Source organism: Sinocyclocheilus rhinocerous, unplaced genomic scaffold (genome assembly GCF_001515625.1).
Source record: "Sinocyclocheilus rhinocerous isolate Xijiao unplaced genomic scaffold, SAMN03320098_v1.1 scaffold1000, whole genome shotgun sequence".
NCBI classification, from domain to species: domain Eukaryota; kingdom Metazoa; phylum Chordata; class Actinopteri; order Cypriniformes; family Cyprinidae; genus Sinocyclocheilus; species Sinocyclocheilus rhinocerous.
Genome location: NW_015666181.1, coordinates 324668 through 347570, shown reverse-complemented (window position 1 = coordinate 347570; position 22903 = coordinate 324668). Strand labels below are relative to the sequence as shown.

At 37.1% G+C, this 22903-nt stretch overlaps 1 protein-coding gene across 1 annotated transcript in view; it reads left to right on the top strand.

Annotated features, from left to right (window-relative positions):
* The first annotated feature begins 5052 nt into the window (after positions 1-5052).
* The window catches only part of LOC107732041 (E3 ubiquitin-protein ligase PDZRN3-like), a 115544-nt gene continuing 97693 nt past the window's right edge, over positions 5053-22903 (top strand). Inside the window, exons 1-5 of the mRNA XM_016543277.1 lie at positions 5053-5059; positions 5137-5302; positions 13664-14231; positions 17050-17136; positions 18995-19102. Of these exons, the coding sequence (XP_016398763.1) occupies positions 5053-5059; positions 5137-5302; positions 13664-14231; positions 17050-17136; positions 18995-19102 (936 nt within the window). The remainder of the gene's footprint in view (positions 5060-5136; positions 5303-13663; positions 14232-17049; positions 17137-18994; positions 19103-22903) is intronic.

Here is a 22903-nt window from a genome sequence, read left to right as displayed (position 1 = left end):
TTTAATAAACAGTTTTAGCGCTGAAATAAAAATTTATTTCAGGAGTGCCTAATCCTCGACTCAAGCAGACTGTAAAGCCACAAGTTCTGGAGAAATGTTTGAGACATCTAGTAATGGTACACATTGTGTCACAAAGACAGGACCTTTGGGAACATTGTATATACCAATGCTTAATTTCAGATGGTGGGGCTTTGAAAAAAACATTCAAAGTGTCTTAGATGTGATGGAAGCCTTAAACAGACATCCCCTAGAAAAAAAAAGTACCAACAGTTCCAATGCTTCTAGTGATGGCATAGTATTTCATGGTAATACCATGGAACTGAATACCATATTCATACAGTAATGTATTATTATGCCAATTAAATAAATTGTTAAAATCAGTAAAATCAATATTTGTATTTGAATTTTGGTTCCCTTGCATGCCGAACAATTACTGAACAAAAGACTAGACTGACAAAAAAAAAAATTCGAAAAAACCACAGCAATAGCATGGTACGTTAAACCATGTATTTTGCTACCTGTAGCCAGGAAACTCATGGTCATATTCTGTTTCAGGTGTGTTGTACTTACAGTAAGCATTGGGATTTCTGATTAACCAGTCAACTCCTTATAGCCGTGTTTCAGCTGCAAGTCTGAACTCATGTGGTAAAGATAGTTTACAAACTGTTGGGTCAGATGTTTACTCTTCACTGCTGTTGGGTTTAGCTGGAAAAACCCAAAGCTTCTTCTGGCACTAGCTCAATCGACAGCAGAGTCACTTTGAAGAGTCTCAGTAGCACAGTTGTGCAGTAGGATAAATACAACAGGAAGGTCAAACAGACTTACTATATGATCATTTTTGGGGACTTTCCTTTGTTACTGCTGAATGGCATCTTTCTTAGCTCATGATATCAGAAGAGATGCAAAACTGATATAGTATAACAAACAAAATTTTGTATAGCAATTTGTACTCTTAAATGATCAGCGCTGTGTTTCCTAGAAGCATCATGAGCCATAGACAGCAATGATGCCAATGGTTTCTATGATCTATTTACAATGCTTTCGGGAAACATAGCCAGGCTGATTGGTTGTATTGTAAATAGCCGTTTTTCTGGGTAAATCTGAAGATACTTGCAGAACTAGTTGAAGTGTCGACTAGAATGCAATATATTTGACTTATATCTGTTCCTTCAACAAAAGACGATATATTTCTTTTGTAATTAAACGCATAGAAATGATATGTGAGTGCGGCCACTTCCTGGCCTCATCTTCCTCCCAAATGCCTTAATGATTTGAATGCTCTGTTTTGTATGGTTGGTTTTGCATTACTAAGCAACCATGGAAATGTTCAGTTATTGCTGGGGAGCATCCAGGAGGTTAATGAGAAAGGGGTTGACCACTGGGTTTTGCGATCTTTCCTGCTTATCCTTTGTGGTTTACTGTCAAATGTCTTTAGCATGCTAAAAATGGTGGAGGAGTGGGGATAAGAAAATTCTACTGCCAAACTGGAGGATACTAAAGATTTTCCTTCTACTGAACCAATCCTGGTTAAATGATGTTGCTAATTGGAAAATTGTGCTGTTCAGAAGTAAAAAAAAAAGGCAAATTACAGATAGACTAGCCTAATTGGAAAAAAAATAATTCAACTGTCCTGGAATCAGTAGTTGCAAAGACCAAGATTACCTACATAGAGCCCTAGCCAAATGTTTGCTTACCAAATGTGTAATCCATAAAAACACAGCTGGTCCTGCTTAAACATATTGGGCTCTCGGAAGTGTCCTAAAAAAATTATTTTTAATCTGGAAAATATTTTTCCTATCTATTTGTACAGAATACAAAGAGGGTGCAGTCAGAATCTGTGTAATTTATGGACAACTGTGTGGCAATATCTGGTCGTTACTGTAAAATAAACCCCAACAGGTTGATCTTACTATAGGCCACTTAACAAATAAATGAATGGACATGTTTACTATTACTGGTTTTCAGTTTAGAGTTAATAACAATAAAAAAAACGTTATTATTGACTTTCACTCAAATAGTTTTTAAACCTATACTTATTTTACATTTACAGTTTATACTTACATATGAAATTATTTGATATTTTAAAGAAAGTTTGAGTCCAAACAACATCGGACCCCCTTTGACTCTCTTTTAATCTTTTCTGTTCTCTTTTTTTTTCCACAGAATAAAAATGAATTCAAGTTTGAAATGACGTAAAGGTAAATGATGACAGAATTTTCATTTTTGGCTGAACTATTCCTTTATGATTTTTTTTTTAACTTGACTGTTTTAGACTACAGAGGTCATAAAAAGGTAGAGATATCACCCATAACTTCAATGGCAGATGGATAAATGGATGGATAATATAGATCATTGTATAACAAGGATAATATCCCTTACTATAGAATAATAGTTCATTGTTATGGCCCACTGCATACAGCAAGACACACTTATTTACACTCATTCACAATATGATCCCTTCTTTCAGCAGCGAGTCAAGAATTTATTGTGGTCTGCCATGTTAGCTGATTAGCACAGCTTTTATCCTTGTTGCTAAACTCCAAGCCTTTGATGTTTCATGCCCCAGATATTATATCCCTAACTCCTGACATAAATGCTTTAGCTGGGAGCTCAGCTGTTTTGCTTTTATTTTTATTGTCATCGTGAGGAAGACTTTAATTGAAGACTCATTAAAACGGGAAAACAGAGGTATTTAATTCTTAAATTATTTATTGTGGTCCCAGTTTTACGTGCAGACAGTACAATTTTTCGCAATATCACACCCTACGACTTAATCTGCGCAGATCTTTAAAAAGCCTTTAATCTCTTAATTAGTCTTGTTTAATCACTTGCGTTCACTCACAGCTGATGTTGTAGCAGTTTTAATCCACTGCAGACCATATGTTGGTATGTTTACATTTAAAAGCACATGAGGCACATTAGTGGACAGATCTGTACGGGAGGAAAGCTTCCTGTAAGAAATATGAACAACATACTAAACAATGTACCTGCCTGTTTTGTGAAAAACTGTTTTAACCTCACATCATAAAATTATTCGTTTGCATTGCTTCAATTTAGCCTTACGATCAACATTTAATAGCCGTTCTCCTCATAGCAGGAATGGCATTTCGCTACTCACTAAAATGAGTAAATAAAACAAGAAAATAAGACGTCAAGCAGGGAGGACATGCTTACATGCTGTTAATGTTTCCTGTTTATGTGGTCTGGAAAGGATGAACTACTTTCTATGAGCCCATATGCACACCCAGAGCCGGTTCTAGACATTTGGAGGCCCTAGGTAAAATTCATGTTGGAGGCCCCCCACCCCCAATTAAACAAACTTGAAACAAATATGATTCCCAACCTTTTTATTTATACAGCATTTCATTAAAATTTTTGTATATTTTTACTTTTACCGTACCAGTCAAAAGTTTGGACACATTACTATTTTTTATATTTTTGAAAGAAGTCTCTTATGCTCATCAAGCCTGGATTTATTTGATCAAAAATACAGAAAAAAAAACAATAATATTGTGAAATATTATTACAATTTCAAATAATGCTTATCTATTTTACTATCCTTTAAAATATAATCTATTTGGATGTTATGGTCATGGAGGCCCCGCCTCAAAGCCCAAGCAATTGCCTGCTCTGCCTATAGGTAGCGCCGCCAGCCCTGTGCTCACCAGTGCTTCACAGAAGGTGATGAGACGTCTGCCACATATGATCAAAACATAAGAGTGCTAGTGCACACCAAGTCCATATGTCACTCTGATTATCTGGAGGGGAAGTGAAGCTGTGTGACAGTCTCACACTGAAAGGCCAGTGGAAAGTTCAGAAAGGCCTACAGGTGAAATCTTCTAGTTGAGTTAAAAGTGCAAAGAGCTCTCAAAATTGAGTAAAAACAACACAGCTGCTTACATGCTGTTAATGTTTCCTGTTTATGTGGTCTGGAAAGGATGAACTACTTTCTATGAGCCCATATGCACACCCAGAGCCGGTTCTAGACATTTGGAGGCCCTAGGTAAAATTCATGTTGGAGGCCCCCCACCCCCAATTAAACAAACTTGAAACAAATATGATTCCCAACCTTTTTATTTATACAGCATTTCATTAAAATTTTTGTATATTTTTACTTTTACCGTACCAGTCAAAAGTTTGGACACATTACTATTTTTTATATTTTTGAAAGAAGTCTCTTATGCTCATCAAGCCTGGATTTATTTGATCAAAAATACAGAAAAAAAAACAATAATATTGTGAAATATTATTACAATTTCAAATAATGCTTATCTATTTTACTATCCTTTAAAATATAATCTATTTGGATGTTATGGTCATGGAGGCCCCGCCTCAAAGCCCAAGCAATTGCCTGCTCTGCCTATAGGTAGCGCCGCCAGCCCTGTGCTCACCAGTGCTTCACAGAAGGTGATGAGACGTCTGCCACATATGATCAAAACATAAGAGTGCTAGTGCACACCAAGTCCATATGTCACTCTGATTATCTGGAGGGGAAGTGAAGCTGTGTGACAGTCTCACACTGAAAGACCAGTGGAAAGTTCAGAAAGGCCTACAGGTGAAATCTTCAAGTTGAGTTAAAATTGCAAAGAGCTCTCAAAATTGAGTAAAAACAACACAGCTTCTGACACAGAGTGATTTTTTTTGCATCAAATTAGCATCGTAGACACTCTTCTTTTAAGGAGAGAGACACATACAAGTGTTCAAAGTATCATGCCACTACAGTGTGTGTGTGTGTGTTATTATAGTTAAAACCATTAAAAAAAAAACATTTTCATTACTTGAAATAAAATTAATTAAATGAATTAAAATGATTTTTTATTACAAAAAAACTATGATTTCAGCTAGTTGGCAAGGCAACGTTTCTCATTTTATTTCTGCAATAAAAATAATAAAAACTACATAGACTTTATTATGATATTAATAAAAATTAACAAAACTAACTATAATAAAAATTACTAAAATGACAAAACCACACAACAAAACTTCAACTAAAATTAAAATGAAAGATATAAAAAGAAAATATGAATAAAACAGCAAACGGAAATTCTCTTCATGTCTGGTATGTTGTTTGTTTTTGTACTCTGTGCTGCACATAGAGGAAAGTATCACTATCTCTACTCTCATCTGGTTTAACAGAAAGGGGCAGAGGTATGGCAAGAGGAAAGCAGAAGATGGAGTCCAGGTATTTGCCTCTGAGGCATCTTCCTGTCAGGAACCCTCCACTCACAGAGCTGATAGCTACTCCAAGCTACAATAGACCAAGTGTATCCAGAATGCACTGCGGTGGTCACGACCTTGCAGTGTACCATCATTTTTACAGAGTGTAGGAGGACACTGACCACACCTAAAAAAAGAAAAGATTTACTTAAAGTGTGCTTTGAGAAAATAGAAATGTAGAGTTCAGATAATGACTAGAAAGGACGAAAGTGGTAACCTGTGATGTGGTGCATGATACATACATTGCATAGGTCATTTTATGAAACCAGTGTGTTCTTTTTTTTTTTCATTTTGAAAATGTAAGTGTACGTTTTTAGACATCCAGAAGTTTTATCAGAAAAAGGTGATAAATAATCAATTTAATATATTGGAATATAACTATTCCTTTATAATAAATTAAAATAGTATTTTTTACTTTTATTATAACCTTTTGTAAATGTAAATGTAATTTTCAAGTTTTAAGTAATGTTTAAAAAATACCTTTAATAACACTAAAGCTTGAAGCCTGCAACATATTCATTCTTTACTCTATGTTTATGAGGAGCACAAAAGGCAACTTATGACACTTATGACAAACTGTAGGTAAGCATCTTTGTGAATTTCTCAGTGCTGGTAGTGCAAATTCTCTTCTAGCAACACATCTGCTGAGAAGTGTTATCTACCCCGTTTTTTCAGGTATCTTTATTACAAACAGATAGACATATTGTAAAAATACAGTGTCATTTATTTGTTGCTATAGCCAATTTATAGCCTGACCTACCAAAGAATTTCCCGCAAGGGACTGTAACAATGGTCATGACTTCAGCTCATTATTTTTGTGATGGATAATTAGAGCGGGGTTGCTTCCGATTAGATCCTCATGTTACTCAGGCAGACTGTTGCCTTGTTTCCGTGCTGATTAAATTATACCGCTGTGAGCCACTACTACAGCACTGCAGCTGAGCATTACGCTTAATACTGCCCACAAGGACTTTCGTTAACAGCGCACTTTTGTTTTCATGCTCTCAGAAGCCTTTGAGCCAGATTGTTTATTCATGTTTGCTAACAGAATTTGTCTAAATTGTATAAATGTGACATTTATCTAAGCACTAAAAAATAAAGGAAAATATTCTCTTTTGTGAATAGTTGTTAAAGATTCTTTGAGATGCTGCTCCATTCCTGAGCTATGTAAACATGATTAAAGAAGCTTTATGGCTCCTCAAAGTCGAATCACTTGTAAATACACATGCTCTTTGACATCTCATTCCCTCCAGGACAAAACCAAGGATAACAAAGGCAATGTTTGTGTTGTTTACATAAGATTGTTCTCGAATGCTCAATGTCCTTTAGGCAGTGGTCCAAAGCTCATTGTCGAGAACTGGTTCAACTTGATGCTGATCCTGTTCCTCCCTTCAGCCCCCTTTGTGACTTAAGATTGAGCAATATTCAGACATACTAATTCACAGCAAGATGTTCTGGGTTTGAGATCTCATTGGATCTGTCTATCTTGCACAATATTTAAACCAGTAATTCTGCTCGGATTCTTGTATTTCTAAAATCGTAGCATTTAGTCATTGAATATAAATCTATTGAACTGGCCTGCTAAATCCATGAGCTTTAACAACTACATGTAAAAAGTATGGAATGCAAAGGTGTACAAAAAGATGCATGAGTCCAGTGTAAAAAGATGGACCTGTGAATAGGTCATTGCATCTGTTTCAGAGATTATTTTACAAGCCTTGGAAACAAAGTGAATTCACTTTGTTTCCAAGGCTTGTAAAATAATCTCTGAAACATATGGCATATGTTAACATACGCCAAACTTCAATATCAGACCTATGTTTTTTTAACATATAGATGAAGCTGGCCTTCCTGCCTTTAACAAATGTAATCCCAAAGGCTAAACAAAATCTGTGAAGACAAAATATAATGTTTGCTGATGAATGCTTTATGAAGGTGTTTTATGAAGATATTGTATCCCATATGCACATTTAAGTATAATGGTTTCCTCCAATTCAACATAAGTGCCCAGCAGAATGCGAGAATGCTTTCCTGCATGTTGACTCCTCATCAGTTATAACTGCTCAGCTACTTACTTTCATCAGGATGAGACACATGTCTAGTTCCAATGCTGTTATCACCTCCCCTCAGGTCTCTGCTGTAGCCATCAAACATCAGGATCAGCTTCCAACTCAAACATCTCCAAGTGCCTAAAGCAGATAAAAGAACATGGAGATGATAATATATCAGAAACAAAGTGAGGACCAGATCTGAAGGCTGAATGGTTAAATAAAGTGCAGGGTTAAAGGGTTGGTTTGATGGGTTTGGCTTTCAATGTATGAAGTGGAACACAGCCTTTCACGGTTTATTGATTTCATAAAATGTGGAAATAATTAACAATTTTTCCACCAAGTAATATAGTTCTTTAGATTTTTTCACATACCTTTTTTCCCCATAATTTAGGACAATTTACATTACAAGTTATATTAATCAACATAACCTGAAGTTCAGAATCGATCTAAAATGCTTCTTATTCATTTTAAGTCATAACCTTTCTTTGTTTAAAATTTTTCAAAACCCTAAAACTTTTTAAACTCTGTTTATTTCCAGGTTTAAAGGAAAAGTCCCAGATTCTCAATGTGGTCTGACTTTTGGAGCTCTTTGTATAATTTTAAATCATGTGCAGTCACTGGCTATTTTATGACGCCATCAAATGTGGCTTGTCTAATCAGTTTTTAGCGTCAGAACTATACTTTTTATAAAGATTTTTAACAACTGACTTCCAAAAAAAGCAATGGAACATTACTGTAAGCTTTTGTAACAAACCTTATTTTGATTCAGGGTCAGCCGAGTGTTTTGAATAATAAGCTGAACTTTGAAATCAATTCAATCAAAAAAAAAAAAAAAAAAATATTGTTGTTAGGTTGTTGTACAAGGAGGATGATTGGTCGGTGTAGCCTCGTATTTGTCCCGCCCCCCCTCCATTGATTGGACGGCTGTGTAAAAAGTGACAGTGACAAGCGCTGCATTTTACCCAAAGCTAAACTGAAATTTTAAAAAAAAAAAAAAAAAAAAAAAAAAAAAAAAGCAGATGCAAGACCACACAGTAAAACAAGCCTAATCAATTCTATCTGTTTCGTCTCTCAGGGATGAACCAAAACAATGTTGTTTAACACTACAGTCTTTAGTTGTTTTTCTTATTTTGCTCTGTTTCAAGCAGTTGGGGTCGTCCGCTTTGTAAAAGAAGTCATCTGTTTCTAATATTACACACTTGTTATTTGGGAACCTCAATGGCGAATGCACTACACTAGCTCAGTTGCCAAAAGCATTTAATACGAGATTGAATGCAGACCCACTCCGTTGATGAAAGATATTGTGGAGGAGGTCCCAGAGTTCCTGGACCTATTGTATTCCTGCATTACATCAACACTGAAGTCGACCAACATAAAACTTATGTCATCTCTGTGTCTGACTTAAAGTTCATCGCTAAACTCTCTAAGGAATAAAGGATGATATGCATCTTTTCCCCTTATTCTTAATTCTCTAAAACACAGCTGTCTCCTAACCACACTCTCCATCTGGTTAGTTTTGGATCAGGATTTGTCTTTCCACAAAGAATGTATTTTCAATTTAATTTCCCTTTAGACTTGAATTTGCACTGTCAGCAAAGTCCGTCAGCAAGTGGTTTGCACAAAAGGCAAAGTCTCGTTTTTTGTTCTTTCTATACAAAGTGGAAATTAATGTACCTGATCTTTCACTTTACTAAATGTTCTCAGATATCCCAACAAATGTATGTTTTAAGGGCTGTTGACTGAATAGTCCCTAAAACCTAAATGAAGATATCCACCTTATTTTGTAATGTGGAAGCAAGCTATTTTCTGTGAATGTGCACTAGGGTAAATAAGCCACTAGGGTAAATGACTAGAAGAATAACAAATACCAATTTGCAGTATCAAGCAAAGGACTGTTTCTATATAGCTAAAATAACAGAAAAAAGTGACACCAGGGGCCTCGCACATTCACAAATGGCCACACCCACTCTTATGTTAAAAATAAGGTGGACAAATGTACTGTATTTTTTTTATAAGAGAATCTTTTTGAAAGTTATTTTCTGTATACGAATAATTTGTTGGTCACCCACTTGTGATAATTAAGATTAAACAGTTCAATCTGCAACATTATAAAAGAAAAAGTATTAAGCTGTATGTAGTGTAATGTCACCCAACAGAACACTCCTCCTTCTCTCATTGGTTACACAATCAGAAGGCCCCGCCCCAGACTCACATCATTGGTTGAGCCTCTGTTGCTATGCCAGGCTGTTTGGGATTCTCAAAAACACAGTGCAATATTTTGAAAACACTGAGGAGTAAGCGTGTTTACAATTTTTGAGGAAATCAGCCTTTGGCTTACTTATCCCAGCTTAATTTGCAGAGACAAGTACAAGTATTTTTAACCCTGAAAAAATAAAGTTTAAAAATTGTGTTCCTGATATTGGATTTGTGTGTTGATTTTTCACATCTCTCCATATATAAACACAGAAATATAAAGGCGATCACTCTGCTGTCATGAGTTTTGCTCACACCATCTGTCATCAACATTTTCCAGGAGACAAGTGTGGCCTTGCATGTGTTGCATCAAGGCCCATTTCCTTACCAGTTCACAAAAACTAAATCACAAGGTCACCATAAGATCTGCATAGACATGTCTAACTCCCACTGCAAAACAAAGTACACACACTAAGCATAAAGACCCTAAAAAGGTCCATGAAGAATGTAGGAATAGTGTTTCATTTTTGGGTGAACTACAGTAATCCTATAAGCCAGTTACTGTACTGGTTCCTTTCAACTGATCCTATGATGACCCGGGTGACTGAAAAACTTCACAGACAATTGCCAGACATTTTATAATAAACTGCAACTGGTACAAGAATATAAAGGAATGTCAAAGAAAAAGCAGCAGATAGGAAACATCTGTTTTTCAGCCTCAGGTGGACACAACATGGGCTCACCGCTAACAGTCTCTGATTGGGGTCAACGGCAGAGGGCTACAGACCTAATAAAATAAAACGAATGGATAACTAAGTCCAGTTGCTTTCAGCTACATTTAACTGACTCATATGCATGCAGGCGTGTGGAACAATGTGCACAAGTGAGCAAACAAATTAAAAAAAAATATGAAAATGCATCAATGCATATATATAAGCAGATGCATTTCATAGTTCAGTGTTTACTGCAATACAAGCATGATAAAGAAAAAATGCCTTATGAAATGGGGACAGGTTTTACCGTTGCATGCTCTCATTTCACTCATTGCCTTTGATAGCAACTCTGTTCAGAATCAGAATCAGAAAGAGCTTTATTGCCAAGTGTGTTTACACACACAAGGAATTCGTCTTGGTGACAGGAGCTTCCAGTACAGAAAGTGCAGACATACATATAATTTAAGGTAATAAAGTGAAATAAAACACTAATAATAAAGAGAATAGACAATAAAAAAAAAATATAATATGGTAATAAAATATAGAGAAAAAGAAAATATCAATAGACAGAATTGTGAATGTGCATATGTGAATGTGCATACGTTTTGATAAGGTATTTACAGATGTACAATCTGAGATGTGTTATGTATTGTTCAAGTGGAATATGGCCTGGGGGGGAAAGCTGTTCTTGTGTCTTGGCTGTTTTGGTGCTCAGTGCTCTGTAGCACCAGCCAGAGGACAACAGTTCAAAGAGGAAGTGTGCTGGATGTGAGGGGTCCAGAGTAATTTTACCAGCCCTTTTCCTCACTCTAGAGGTGTAAAGTTATTGGAGGTTAGGCAGGGGGGCACCGATAATCCTCTCTGCAGTCCTGACTGGCCATTGTAGTCTCCTGACGTCTGATTTGGTAGCTGAGCCAAACCAAAGATGAACACAGGACAGACTCAGTGACGGTTGAGTAGAAGCTCCTGCAGCAAGCTGAACTTCCTCAGCTGGCGAAGGAAATACAGCCTCTGCTGGGACTTTTTTACAATAGAGTCACAGTGCTGTTTATAATGGTGAGTGGGGGGAGTGCAGGGGGGTTTCTCCTGAAGTCCACAATCATCTCCACTGCAAACTGAAAAGGATCCAGCAAGGGTCCAGTGATGTTCTTCAGGTAGGCCAAGACCAGTCTCTCAAATGACTTAATGACCACAGATGTGCAATGCAGGATGAAAACGTATATCTAGAAAAGCAATTAGTCTTTACAAGATCCCACAATCCCACATCGCCCTCATGTTTTTGACATATCATCACTATAGATGAGTGGTGTTGACTGCAGTATGGCTGGCATCCAAAGCTCTAAATGAAGTCCTCATCTAAAGAAATGTAGATCTTTCTGTATCCCTCTATATTAGGTAAAGGGTTCTGCGATTACAAGCCTATAACTCATTACATAAGGAATCTGCAGTACTATATGGGCTTAGGAATTCTCAGTCTATTCATGAACTTAAAAGTGGGAGTTTTGTTTCTATAAGGAAATAAAGTCTTATACAAATGCATGCACAATTCAGAAAAAGCTCAAGAAATGGGTAAACTAGCAGCATGTGTATTTAGAAAAATGATTCCCAAATGCTTTAAAGAGTAGTTAATTTCCTTTCAACTTATGCCAATATTTTAATAACAGATTTGCAATGCAAACAACCAATGCATTGTTTTACTGAGCCTATTTTACTCTTTAATATAACAAAAAGCCCTCTAAAAACATTCTGGCATGCCATCAAGCCACCAAAAATATTTCTATACATTATGAAAATATATCTTACAATACTTTAAACTGCCACTGTAGAAGTATGAGGGTCTCTTTTGACAAATATTCGAGTTCATTACATCCAGAAGGGTGGGGTTAAAAACTCTAGACATGTGAGCTAAGATGGAAGAAATGTAGAGCATGAGAAATGGTTCAGTAACATCCAATACAGCCTAAGAGCTACATCAAATCTTATCACAAATGATCTTTATTTTTAACCTTGCATTACATGATCTAAGTCATCTGAGTTCTCTGCCACAGCCAACAAATAAACAAGACTTAAGTTCTTTCCTAATTTACAAGGATTATGTTTTTGGTAAGTGCACTTCAGTGACTATTGTTTATTTTGAATGTTTTGTATTAGAACGTAATTATGTGTATCCAAACTCTGCATCTGTAATGTAATTATCTGGTTGCACATGGTCCATTTGAATAATAGCTTGGCAGGTGGTTAAATCAAAGCCGAGACATTAATGATACTACATCAAGGTTAAAATCATACAGACTTTGGAAAAAAAAAAATCTTATTACAGATATATTTGTTTTTCTGTATGATACTTGATGGAAGATAAATTAATTAGTGTTGGCAGTACTTTTTGGAAAGTAACATTCAATATCTTTGGCTCCTTTGAAGTAATAATTGGATTACTTAAAGCTTCTATCAGTGCCAGTATTAAATTACTGAGCCACTCCTTTTTCTGAACTACAGATTTCCATCTGAAGACTAGAAAAAAAGTCACAAATTTATGCGTGATTGCAAACGTTCTTTGCTTTTTTCGCTTCATTTTCCCCCATACCCTGGAGTCAGTAATGAACTTGGGAGCTGTTATTTAGTAATGCACATGTGGATTGAATCGCTATGTCACGGCACAGCAATGGAATTTGATTTCACAGAATATTGATTAGCAAAAGAATTTCCCATCTTCAGATCAGTCAATAGCAGGAGAGATGGACGCTGTTCACAAAGAATAGTTAAGCTGCAAAAGTAAAGGCCTTTCTTGTCCCCTCACTGCCAGTGACCCTGTCTGTGGTTCTCAGTCATTTACAATTCAAATGCTTTTATGACCGTGCTACTTCCTACCGAGATGGAAAATATCCTTATTTAAATGAGCTGTATTTAAACTCCAGGTTTCTCTATACACAAAATACACTGAACACAAATACACATTTTTAGGCAAAATCATACGCTCACAAGCTCCCATTTACTTATTAGAAAACTGTTCAGACAGATGATTATTTTCCTCCAAAGAGACATTATTGGCCACTCATGCAAACCGAGAGGATGTGAAGGAACATCTTTAGCTTTGGGGCTTTTAGAGTTTGAAATCTGTAATCTCTATCGTTTGAGTTTCTCAGCTGCTCTGAGAACTGAACTGAGCTGGAAGATGACATCACTGAATCAATGAAGCACTGCCTTTAACTGAAAAATTGACTGTTACTATTGTCCTCTTTTTAGAACTGCTTTATGGCAGAATTGAATTTTGTTTGCAGTACTGACACACTCCTGTTTAACACTGTAAACTGCTTTGACAATCTGTATTGGCTGTATAAAGCGCAAGGCCTATATAAATAAAAGTGACTAGACTTGACTTATATATATCAAAAATTTGAGGGTTCAAAAACCGTTCAAAATAATTTAAACATATATATATATATATATGTTTATAATTACCCATATATATATAATTATAATTACATTTAGGAGCAGCTGCCCGGTCAAATGCCAAAGGATCTCCACCAAAGAGCTCAACCACGTCCTCCCTCTGAAAAACTTAATATTAAAGTTAGACATTAAATGTGACAATCACGCGCGGGGCTGCGAGAAGATCGTCAAACTCCAGCACCTGGCGGAGCACGCGGAGATGTGCGATTATTCCCCTGCCAAATGTAGGAATAAGGGCTGCAGCGAAGTGCTGAACCTTAAAGATATGGATGCTCACATGCGTGAATCGTGTGATTACAGGGCGGTCGGGATATGCGAGAGTGGATGCGGATTGATGCTCACTCATAAGGAGCAAAAGTTGGACAACCACTGCTGTTTGAAAGCCCTCAAAGCGCACAACGGCGCGCTGCAAGGGAAAGTTGTCAGCTTGGATAAGGAGCTGAAGAAACAAGCTCTCAAATCGACTAAAAGAGAGAAATCACTTTTGGCTCAACTGTCGGCGGTTCACAACGAGCTTCAGATGACAGCGCTGAAGTATCAGAAGAAATTTACAGAATACAGCGCCAGGATTGACTCGCTGTCCAAGAGTCTTTCTCCACCGTGTAAGGTAAGAGAGCAATATAGACAACAGCTTTTGAACTCTTCAAAAATTTACCATGGTAACTATTTAAATAAAACTGCAATAACACTGTGGTAAAGCATTGGCCACCACTGTCATCAAATAAACAAATAATTAACAGTCAAACTGCCTGAAACGATTCTAAAACTAACGTTAGGCTACTTGAATTAAATCTCGTAACTTGTAGCAGTTTTACAGCACGAATTATGGTATTTTAGCGGAAATTGTAGTTATCGTGGTACATTTTGTAAGGCACGGTGCCCGTTATCAGAACAACGATCAGAACAAAGCCGTTTTTATTTAGCTGGTTTTCTTTTTTTGCTCTAATTTTCCTACAGAAAAAAAAAAAAGATTTAATGTGCTTTTGTTTTGTTCTTTCTCCCTATTTATTTAGACTTTTATAGTCAGAGTTGTTTTTAAACTGTATCATTTAATTTTAAGCGATATAAATCGAGTTACTGAAATCGTTTGTGATTGGACGATAGGCAACAGGCTGCAGGTAATCACAGCCCTGTTGACATAACTTGTCGATTGCAAGCGTGATATTGCATTTATAGTTCTAGAAACAGGCTTGGACAAGTAATTAATATCCAGTGACTTACATTTCAGACAAAATTTGGCTAGTGACTTCGTTTATTTATTCTCCGCCAACGAAAATAGTTCCGAACAATGCCAAACCAAGCTTAGCGTGTAGTTCAAGCAACTCGCATACTTAAACCCTGGCCTGGAATAGCATATGAGTGGAGCGGAGCGATCAAAAGTGTTCCAATCCGTCGACTACAGCTACACTCCGACTTTTCCATTTCACTACGAAAGAAACCCCGCTTCGAGCGATTATGGAGGCAGAGGAAAAATCGTAACTCACTGTAGGCAAAACTTAGTATTTTATAATTATTTATTTTTATATTAAGACTCTATGGGGAATTTCATGTTCTTCTTCTTCTTATTATTATTATATGCTTGTTTGTTCATTGATATTAAAGCCAGCAGTCTTTGTTGTGACACATAAACAAGCTTTTTTTTTTTTATTCATATTTGGTCAGATGTTTGCTGTTGTCAGGATTTCCTCCAGCCCTGAAATATGCCTTGCTTAGCTGGCTTGCAATGTAGACTTCATTGGTTTTAACGAACTTGATGAAATTTGGTTAGTAAAGCTGCTTGAGACTTTGTCGCTGAGGGAAGACTCAAGGAAATGTACATTTGGACATTAGACTTAAAAATGGTAGCATACTTAAACAATGAGGTAATAAAATGTAACAAAAATACAGTATTTTATTCATACTGTAGTTAGTACATCAGAACTTGGGCGGTGCCATTGTAAAAGTAATACTGTGGTTCTTTGTACTCTACGTGCTAAAAAATTTTCTTTGGCACATGCCCAGATAAAGAAAAAAACTGACACTTTACTATGACACTTTTTCTTAGTGCTGTATGTCCTTGCCATGCTTTAAATCAAGTGCTATGACAACTTCTGGCATGTGCGATGCCCTTCAGATTAGCTGTAATATATTCTCACCTCAGGACACCATCAGAGCATGGAAAAATGTCAGTGAGTTACACTTGTGACAGATAACCTCCCTTGACCACTCTATGAAGGAGCACGAGATCCTAAGGCAGCCTCCCAGTGAGTGAACATGTTTATGGGCTCTGAATGATGTCTTAGTGCCAGCAACTGCCTTCCTGCTGGGGAATGTAGTCTCTCTTGCTGTTCCCATCACATGGTTCATCAGTCAAGTGAGTGAAGCAACGCAGGGCTGGGAAAAGGAGGGCGATGATGGGGAGCTGACATTTGCAGGATCGGGCCTGTCTGCTGAACGCTGAGCTGTTGATCCAGCTGCTCTAGAAGGGGAAAAAAGTGATATCACAAGAGTTTTCGAATCACCACTAGAGCATTTCAGCATGAATTATGCATTATATATGCATATGTTTGTTTTCACAATTCAAGAGAATTTATTCATTAGATGAGTCATCCTTTGACATCATTCCACATTTGTTTTATTTACCAGACTGCCCTGTTTTTGTGAAGTAATCAAACCGAATCATATTAGCAGAAAACCGCTGACAAAACCAAACAACAGTGGTGTGCATTTATTTTAAGTGGAGTCGCTGCCTTCTACAGACGTTGTTTCCCATGGAATTCTGGGACTTGTTCCCATGACCTGGTCCAGTGGGGTGCATTCCTCACTAGGAGGCATACATTGCATACACTCAGCATAGATAAAGAGGACACTGTACAGTACATGCATGCCATTGATGTCTGTATTATATTTAGACACCGTATTCTGTGGCACACAGAAATGACAGCTGCTTTAGTCGCTGATCTTATGCAGTGCCACCCTAAGTGTGGAATAAAATGCTGACACCACTCGTTTCTCCACTTTCCGTCGTTCATCTGTTGAGAGAGCCGTTTGCTGCAAATGTATTAATATACTTGACCAAATGAGCAGGGAACAAGGCATTAACCCTTAAAGCTGCCGGCCACTTGACAGCTCCTTTTCCAAGATGCTTTAACCTTCGAAGAAGTATGTAGATTGCAGAACATGATGTTTAATGACTCTAACAGGTGTACCTCTTTACTTGTTTGGTCACAGCCAAATGTAAGCCTTGATACCTGCAGATGATTTAAGAGCTTGTGCTATAAAAACACACCCTGAAGGGTTAGATTTGAAATATTAAATTTGTAAGCTCAGATGTTTCTACTTCCCAAATGCTTAGTAATTTCATTGGTGTTCTTCACTTTTCAAAGGTTTTAAATAGAAGTATGTGTGAAGTGATGGGTCATTAATATGGTTTTCTCTTTTAACAGGGTGGAGAGACCAAAAGTGTCACGGCTATACTCCATCGTGTGTCTGGATCTTTAGGCTTCAATATCGTTGGAGGAAGGCCATGTGCAGTAAGTTTAGAAAGATTTGCACCCTTGTCTTATCTGTCATTAGCTCATTCTATTTCCTGTTTTAGCCCCAGGTTGTCCAAGGCAGCACAGGTTATTTGTCTACTCCAGGGTTTACCAAACTGGGGTTTGTGAGTTAATGAAAAGCTAATGATTAATTAAATCATAAAAATATAAATTTCAAATAAATAAATAATTTACAAACAATTAAAATAAACACTAAAGCAAGATTAAATATTTCATTTGTTTACCAGCATGTCATGTGACATTAACTGACAACAAGGAACCACGAACATGCAGATCTGTTAAATTATTAAAATATTTAGCTCATAGGTGTTCAGCTAACGTAAAAAATTGGGAATCTCAGATCATGCGTATTTTATATATATATATATAAACATATTTTAATTCCTTAGATTACCTCATGCCGTACCTACATTATCAGATTTTGGTCTAGTCTTAACCAAAACTCAATTATTATGATGATAAACAACAAAATATGACACAGAGTTCTTTCATATCTGTCAGGTTATTTCACATTCTCAGTGTATCACTGTATAACTAACTTTAAGTGGAAATGGCAACTGGGAAAATACAGACATAAATTATATCTAACATAAAGTGCCACTTTGGTACGTCGGTCCACCCTGAAGTGGTGGTTGTGGTATCCATATCAGTGTGAATGAGAACCAAACCCTTTAAGAAGTGTTTGTTTGTGGTTCGTCTGAACTAGAAGTGTGACGCACTTTGGTCTGAACTGGACTTTTGCTGCAAAACCTTACAAAGGGGAAAAGTACTACTAGAGCCAAGTTTCCAGGGCTTCTTCTAAGACCCAGATGTAGCCTCGTCACAATGACGAGGCTTTATTTATTTATAAAAATTCGCCACTGTTATAGCATAAAGCACAAATTGCTATGGCTGAGTTTATGCTAAAGTAAGTGGAAGAGGTCAGTCACTAATGAGTGACACAAATGGCTGCGTCTCTTAGCAACTGCACAACTACTTCAACGTGGCCATGACCCCTCCCTAGCAAATGTTTGACATGCCATCCATCCTCTCTGCTTGTAATACCTTAGATCTGTTCCTGAAACTTTTAAATGTCGTAGGTGGCAATAATTGTTGGAAGCAATTTTTTTTTATTTTTCTCTCTGGAATACTTGATTCTGATCAGTCAATCACTGCATTGAGTGGGTAAATATTTTTGTATGTTTTACATTTATTTTGGTATATTTTGTATTTAAATATTACATATTTTTGGAGTATCACATCTTCAGGACGTCAGGTCACTTTTGGAGTTCATGTAATTTTATTTTATTCTACAACATAGCTAAATGTGTTGGGAGAGGATCATCTGGTAAATAAGGATGTTGTTGTTGTTGTAATGGGGAAGAGGGAAGGGCTTACAGTAATTAACTGCAGAGTTCACAGTTTGACTTCCTGCGGTTTCTCAAGTATTCCATTAAAAATTACAGCACAGTGTCACACAACATGGCAGTTAATGTGGTTTGATGTGGTTAAGGGGTGGGTTCAGCAATATTTTAGGAGAGCCTTTGCTATAACCTTCCTGTCTAGGTTATAGTTTCATATAATGAATGTTGATCATCTTTTTTAGTCATCATCTCTTACACCCTAATCCTCCTATGGACACAATATGTCTTTCATTTGACAGTGCATTTGCAAAGAAGATGAACAATGGAGTGCATTGCTTGTACACCTGCAAACAATTATTTGTCTTTTGAATGTGTCCTTTGTTATTCATTTTGTTTTTATTTTGCAATAAAGAGATTTATTGTATGGCAGTTAAGATTCATTTATCTTTTTTTTTTTTGCTAAATATTGCTGCCTTGTTTTTGGGTTGCAGGATAATAAAGATGGCAATTCGAATGAAGGAATCTTTGTGTCGAAGATTGTGGAGAATGGACCAGCGGATAAAGAAGGGGGTTTGCAGATCCATGACAGGATAATGGAGGTAAGTACCTGTTTTAAGCCTGATTCTCTGGCCTAACCAAGACACAATGCAAAAATTAAAATGTTGTAAAAGTTACACTACTATTACATTTTAAATAGGGTAACTTGTAATCTGTAACCCATTACATTTCCAAAGTAACCTTCCCAACACTGGTCATAACGTATATGATATACATTCACAGTTATGGAGTTTTTGGACCAGTGAAATGCATAGATGAGTGTAATGCAGCGTTGTTTGTCGCAATCATGGCTGGTTGGGACAGAAACTTTTAATGTGTTGCACCATGTTAGGACACAGTGTAAGATTTTTGCCAATTACAGCTCATCCCGAAAGAAACACTTGTACAAGCCAGTGCTGAACATATAAATACCTGTAAATAAAATATTTATTGCATGTTATACCATAAAAATGGCTTGGTGGTAACTGCTTTTACAAAATTCCTGTTACAAATGTGATCTTTCAGCCCTGACTATTTCAGAATATCTCCATTTGGTTGTTTATTGTATTTATTTGTTATTTATTGTTTACTGACTTGTAAAGGAATCCTTCCTGGCTGGCATCGGGTCAGAAGGCTCTCTCTTACCTTGGAACAAAATCTGGACTGTTTACAAAGGCCAAAAGTTTCCAGTGGTCACTTTTAAGGGTGCATAGAAAGTCAGCCCTACAAAGGTTGCTTTTATAGCAGCATGAATCTCAAGTGTGGTACAACAGATGCATTCAATTTGCTGTAGCATGTTATAAATATGGCCTGGGTCTGTACAATTATTTAGCTAAGTTAATGTAAATATTTTCGCTTCGTGTAGTCGAATCATCATTCAACGAAATGGTAGCTTTCACCGCAAGATTTTTTCCCCTCAAGAGTTAGTGGACAACATCACTTTTTGGTTGCAAGATTTATTAATTTGCGCTTGATGTCAGTATACTGTATGCAGTATGTAGGTTTAGGAAGTCATGCCTGCTTTAATACTAATGTTTAAGTGCAGCCACATGCTGTGTGCTAGCCGTAAATGTCTTAAACTCTACTGTTCATTTAGATATACTGTAGAAGTTTAGAAGACCTTGAGACAATGGATAGATTGAGCCACCTAAGGTGACAGTAATGCAGTCAGCGCCTGGTGACTTAAGACCGTTAAACTGGCCTCGCTGGGGGGACGTATGAGTCCCAGATTTGTTAATGCATTGGGCGAAAATGTGCTAGTATGACTTAATTGGAGGAAGGGGCCAGAGTGAGGGGAAAAGCTTTGGATTGTGCTTAGCATGCCAAATGCTGCTTTGCCGTGATATCCGAGAGTGTTCCTTGTGGTTTTTGTGGATGTCACCTACATCTCTGCTTTTTCTTGTTTTTTTTTGTTGTTTTTTTTAAAGGACATCAACTTAACAATACGTCGATATTTGAGAAGGGTTATCGGTGACTGGTTTAGTATTTTCATTGTAGTGTGCACTGTGCAGTAAGCTTTTTCAACAAGATATTTTGCTCTAGGATGGCACTAGACCTAGAAAGTCACTTTTTGTCTCTGTCTTTTGAATAATTAAGGTGAGTCAGCATGCGTGCCAGTGGATGTAAATACATAAGGAACATGAAGCACAAAGCCCTAGGTCAGTCTATTGAGTAGACCTTTAAAATTTATAGTCAGAAACTCTCTCCCACAATGCAAAGCTGTTCCCACCCTGTGCAGTCAGTTTGGATCATGTTTACATGGGAATAACATTTTCTACTTCCTTCAGGAGATTTATCAGCAGTTTTAAAACTACCTCAATAATGTTTCTGCTATTTGAAAAGGATGTAATAATGATTTTCTTGCCTTCATGGACTCCTGAGGTAATGTGGTATCTGAGATCAAAATATGGGTTCTAGCATTACGCCAGCACCTCAGGTTGTATCGCATATTTAATTATGTTGACTTGAGAAATGACTTTCTGTAGAAATATAATCACAGGGGAAGAATTAATGCAAAATTGCTTACAGCAGTTTTGTTTCTATTGAAATTTCACTTGTATTTTGCTAAACCAGCACCCTGTAGTCCCATCCTTTATAGCCCATGAGAATTAGACTCAGTTGGACTTTGCTCTTTAAAATATCTTCCTCCAAGCCCCAGCACTCCTCTGTCTCTCTTGCTATATCTGCACTTTTTCATCCATCATACAGATTATCCATTTATTTGTTTTCGTCCATCATACGGATTATCCATTTATTTCCTTTTTCCCACAGCTCTTTTGGAAACACATATAATCCTTGGCAATTGTGCATTGATGCTGTAAATGTTACTGTCATTTTGAGGTTTAGCACCTTGCTGCATATTTTTGATGTAAAAATATTATATCATATTAGGTTGTTTTTTTAACGTCATCAGTTTTCCTTTTTGTTATTTTTCCCGAAAGGTTTTAATTAGGCATGCCCAATATATTAGTACCATCTTAGTGGGCAATATTATTCATCAAGTAATGTATGTATATACTGTATATAATCCATCAGTGTCTGTTGAATAATTAATTGTAAATGCTATTTGCTCCTAATCCTAACAGTTTTTTTGCTGTAACATGTCATATTTTAGTAATGCTATTAAATTAATCTCTAGAAAATTTACATCAGTTTCACACTATGCCATAATGTTGTGATACCTCAATTCACTTGTAACATGTAAAACATTTTTTTTTTTGTAATTAATTTTTTATTTATTTAGACAAAATAGTATGTAAGGAATAATTGATGATGGGCTGTTGAATTATTAGGTTGTTACACCTCGGGTGTGCATTATTTTCTAGTAATTCAATGGACCGGAGTCAATTATTCCGCTTATACTGTTGTTATACTTAAATACATTTGTCAGGTTTTTGTCCTTAAAATGCTCTTGTGAGTAGGATTAATTTCTTACGTGTCTTATCCAACACCTCCGTTGCTAATTCCAAAATGTCATTTTAGACCTAGCAGCGGCGGCTTGAGCCATTGATGGCAGACTAATGCAGATAATAATTAAGTTATTGGAGAGTGAGAGAGAGAGAGTGTGTGTGTGTGTGAATTACCGGAGTCTGTGCGTCTCTCAACAGTGTTCGGCAGCAGCGTCCCTACTAATAGCGAAACTGCAAGTTCATCATCTTCAAGAACAGCGCCGTTATTAGTGAGAAATAATAGTGGCTTTTAAAGGTGGGGTAAGTGATTTCTGGTAGCCAATGTTGATATTTCAAATCACCAAAACAAACACGCCCCTATTTTGATAGCTCCGCCCCACACATACGTATGCAACCCAGGCAACGATTATGGCGGAGTCTGCTGTATTATTATCTGCTGTATTAAACATATTATCTTACTTTTCGGACACACTTTGGGAGCTGATGCTTGAAACAGACAGTGGAGGAGGTGGCAATCGTCACTCGGCTCGGCTAGGTTAATGTCCATCCTGTGCACTGAGCACTCTCTCCTCCACATCATAAGTAGACACGCCCCTTACTGCTGATTGGCTATAAGTTTGTTTTGGTACTCGGCCCGACTCAGTTTTCTAAAGCGTTTTTAAAGTGAAAGTGACATGTGCCCAAGTATGGTTACCCATACTCGGAATTAGTGCTCTGCATTTAACCCATCCTAAGTGCACACACACAGCACTGAACACACACACACCGTGAACACACACCCGGAGCAGTGGGCAGCCATTTATGCTGCGGCGCTCGGGGAGCAGTTTGGGGTTCGGTGCCTTGCTCAAGGGCACCTCAGTCGTGGTATTGAAGGTGGAACAGAGCGCTGTACATTCACTCCCCCCACCTACAATCCCTGCCATTATGAGACTCGAACCCGCAACCTTTGGGTTA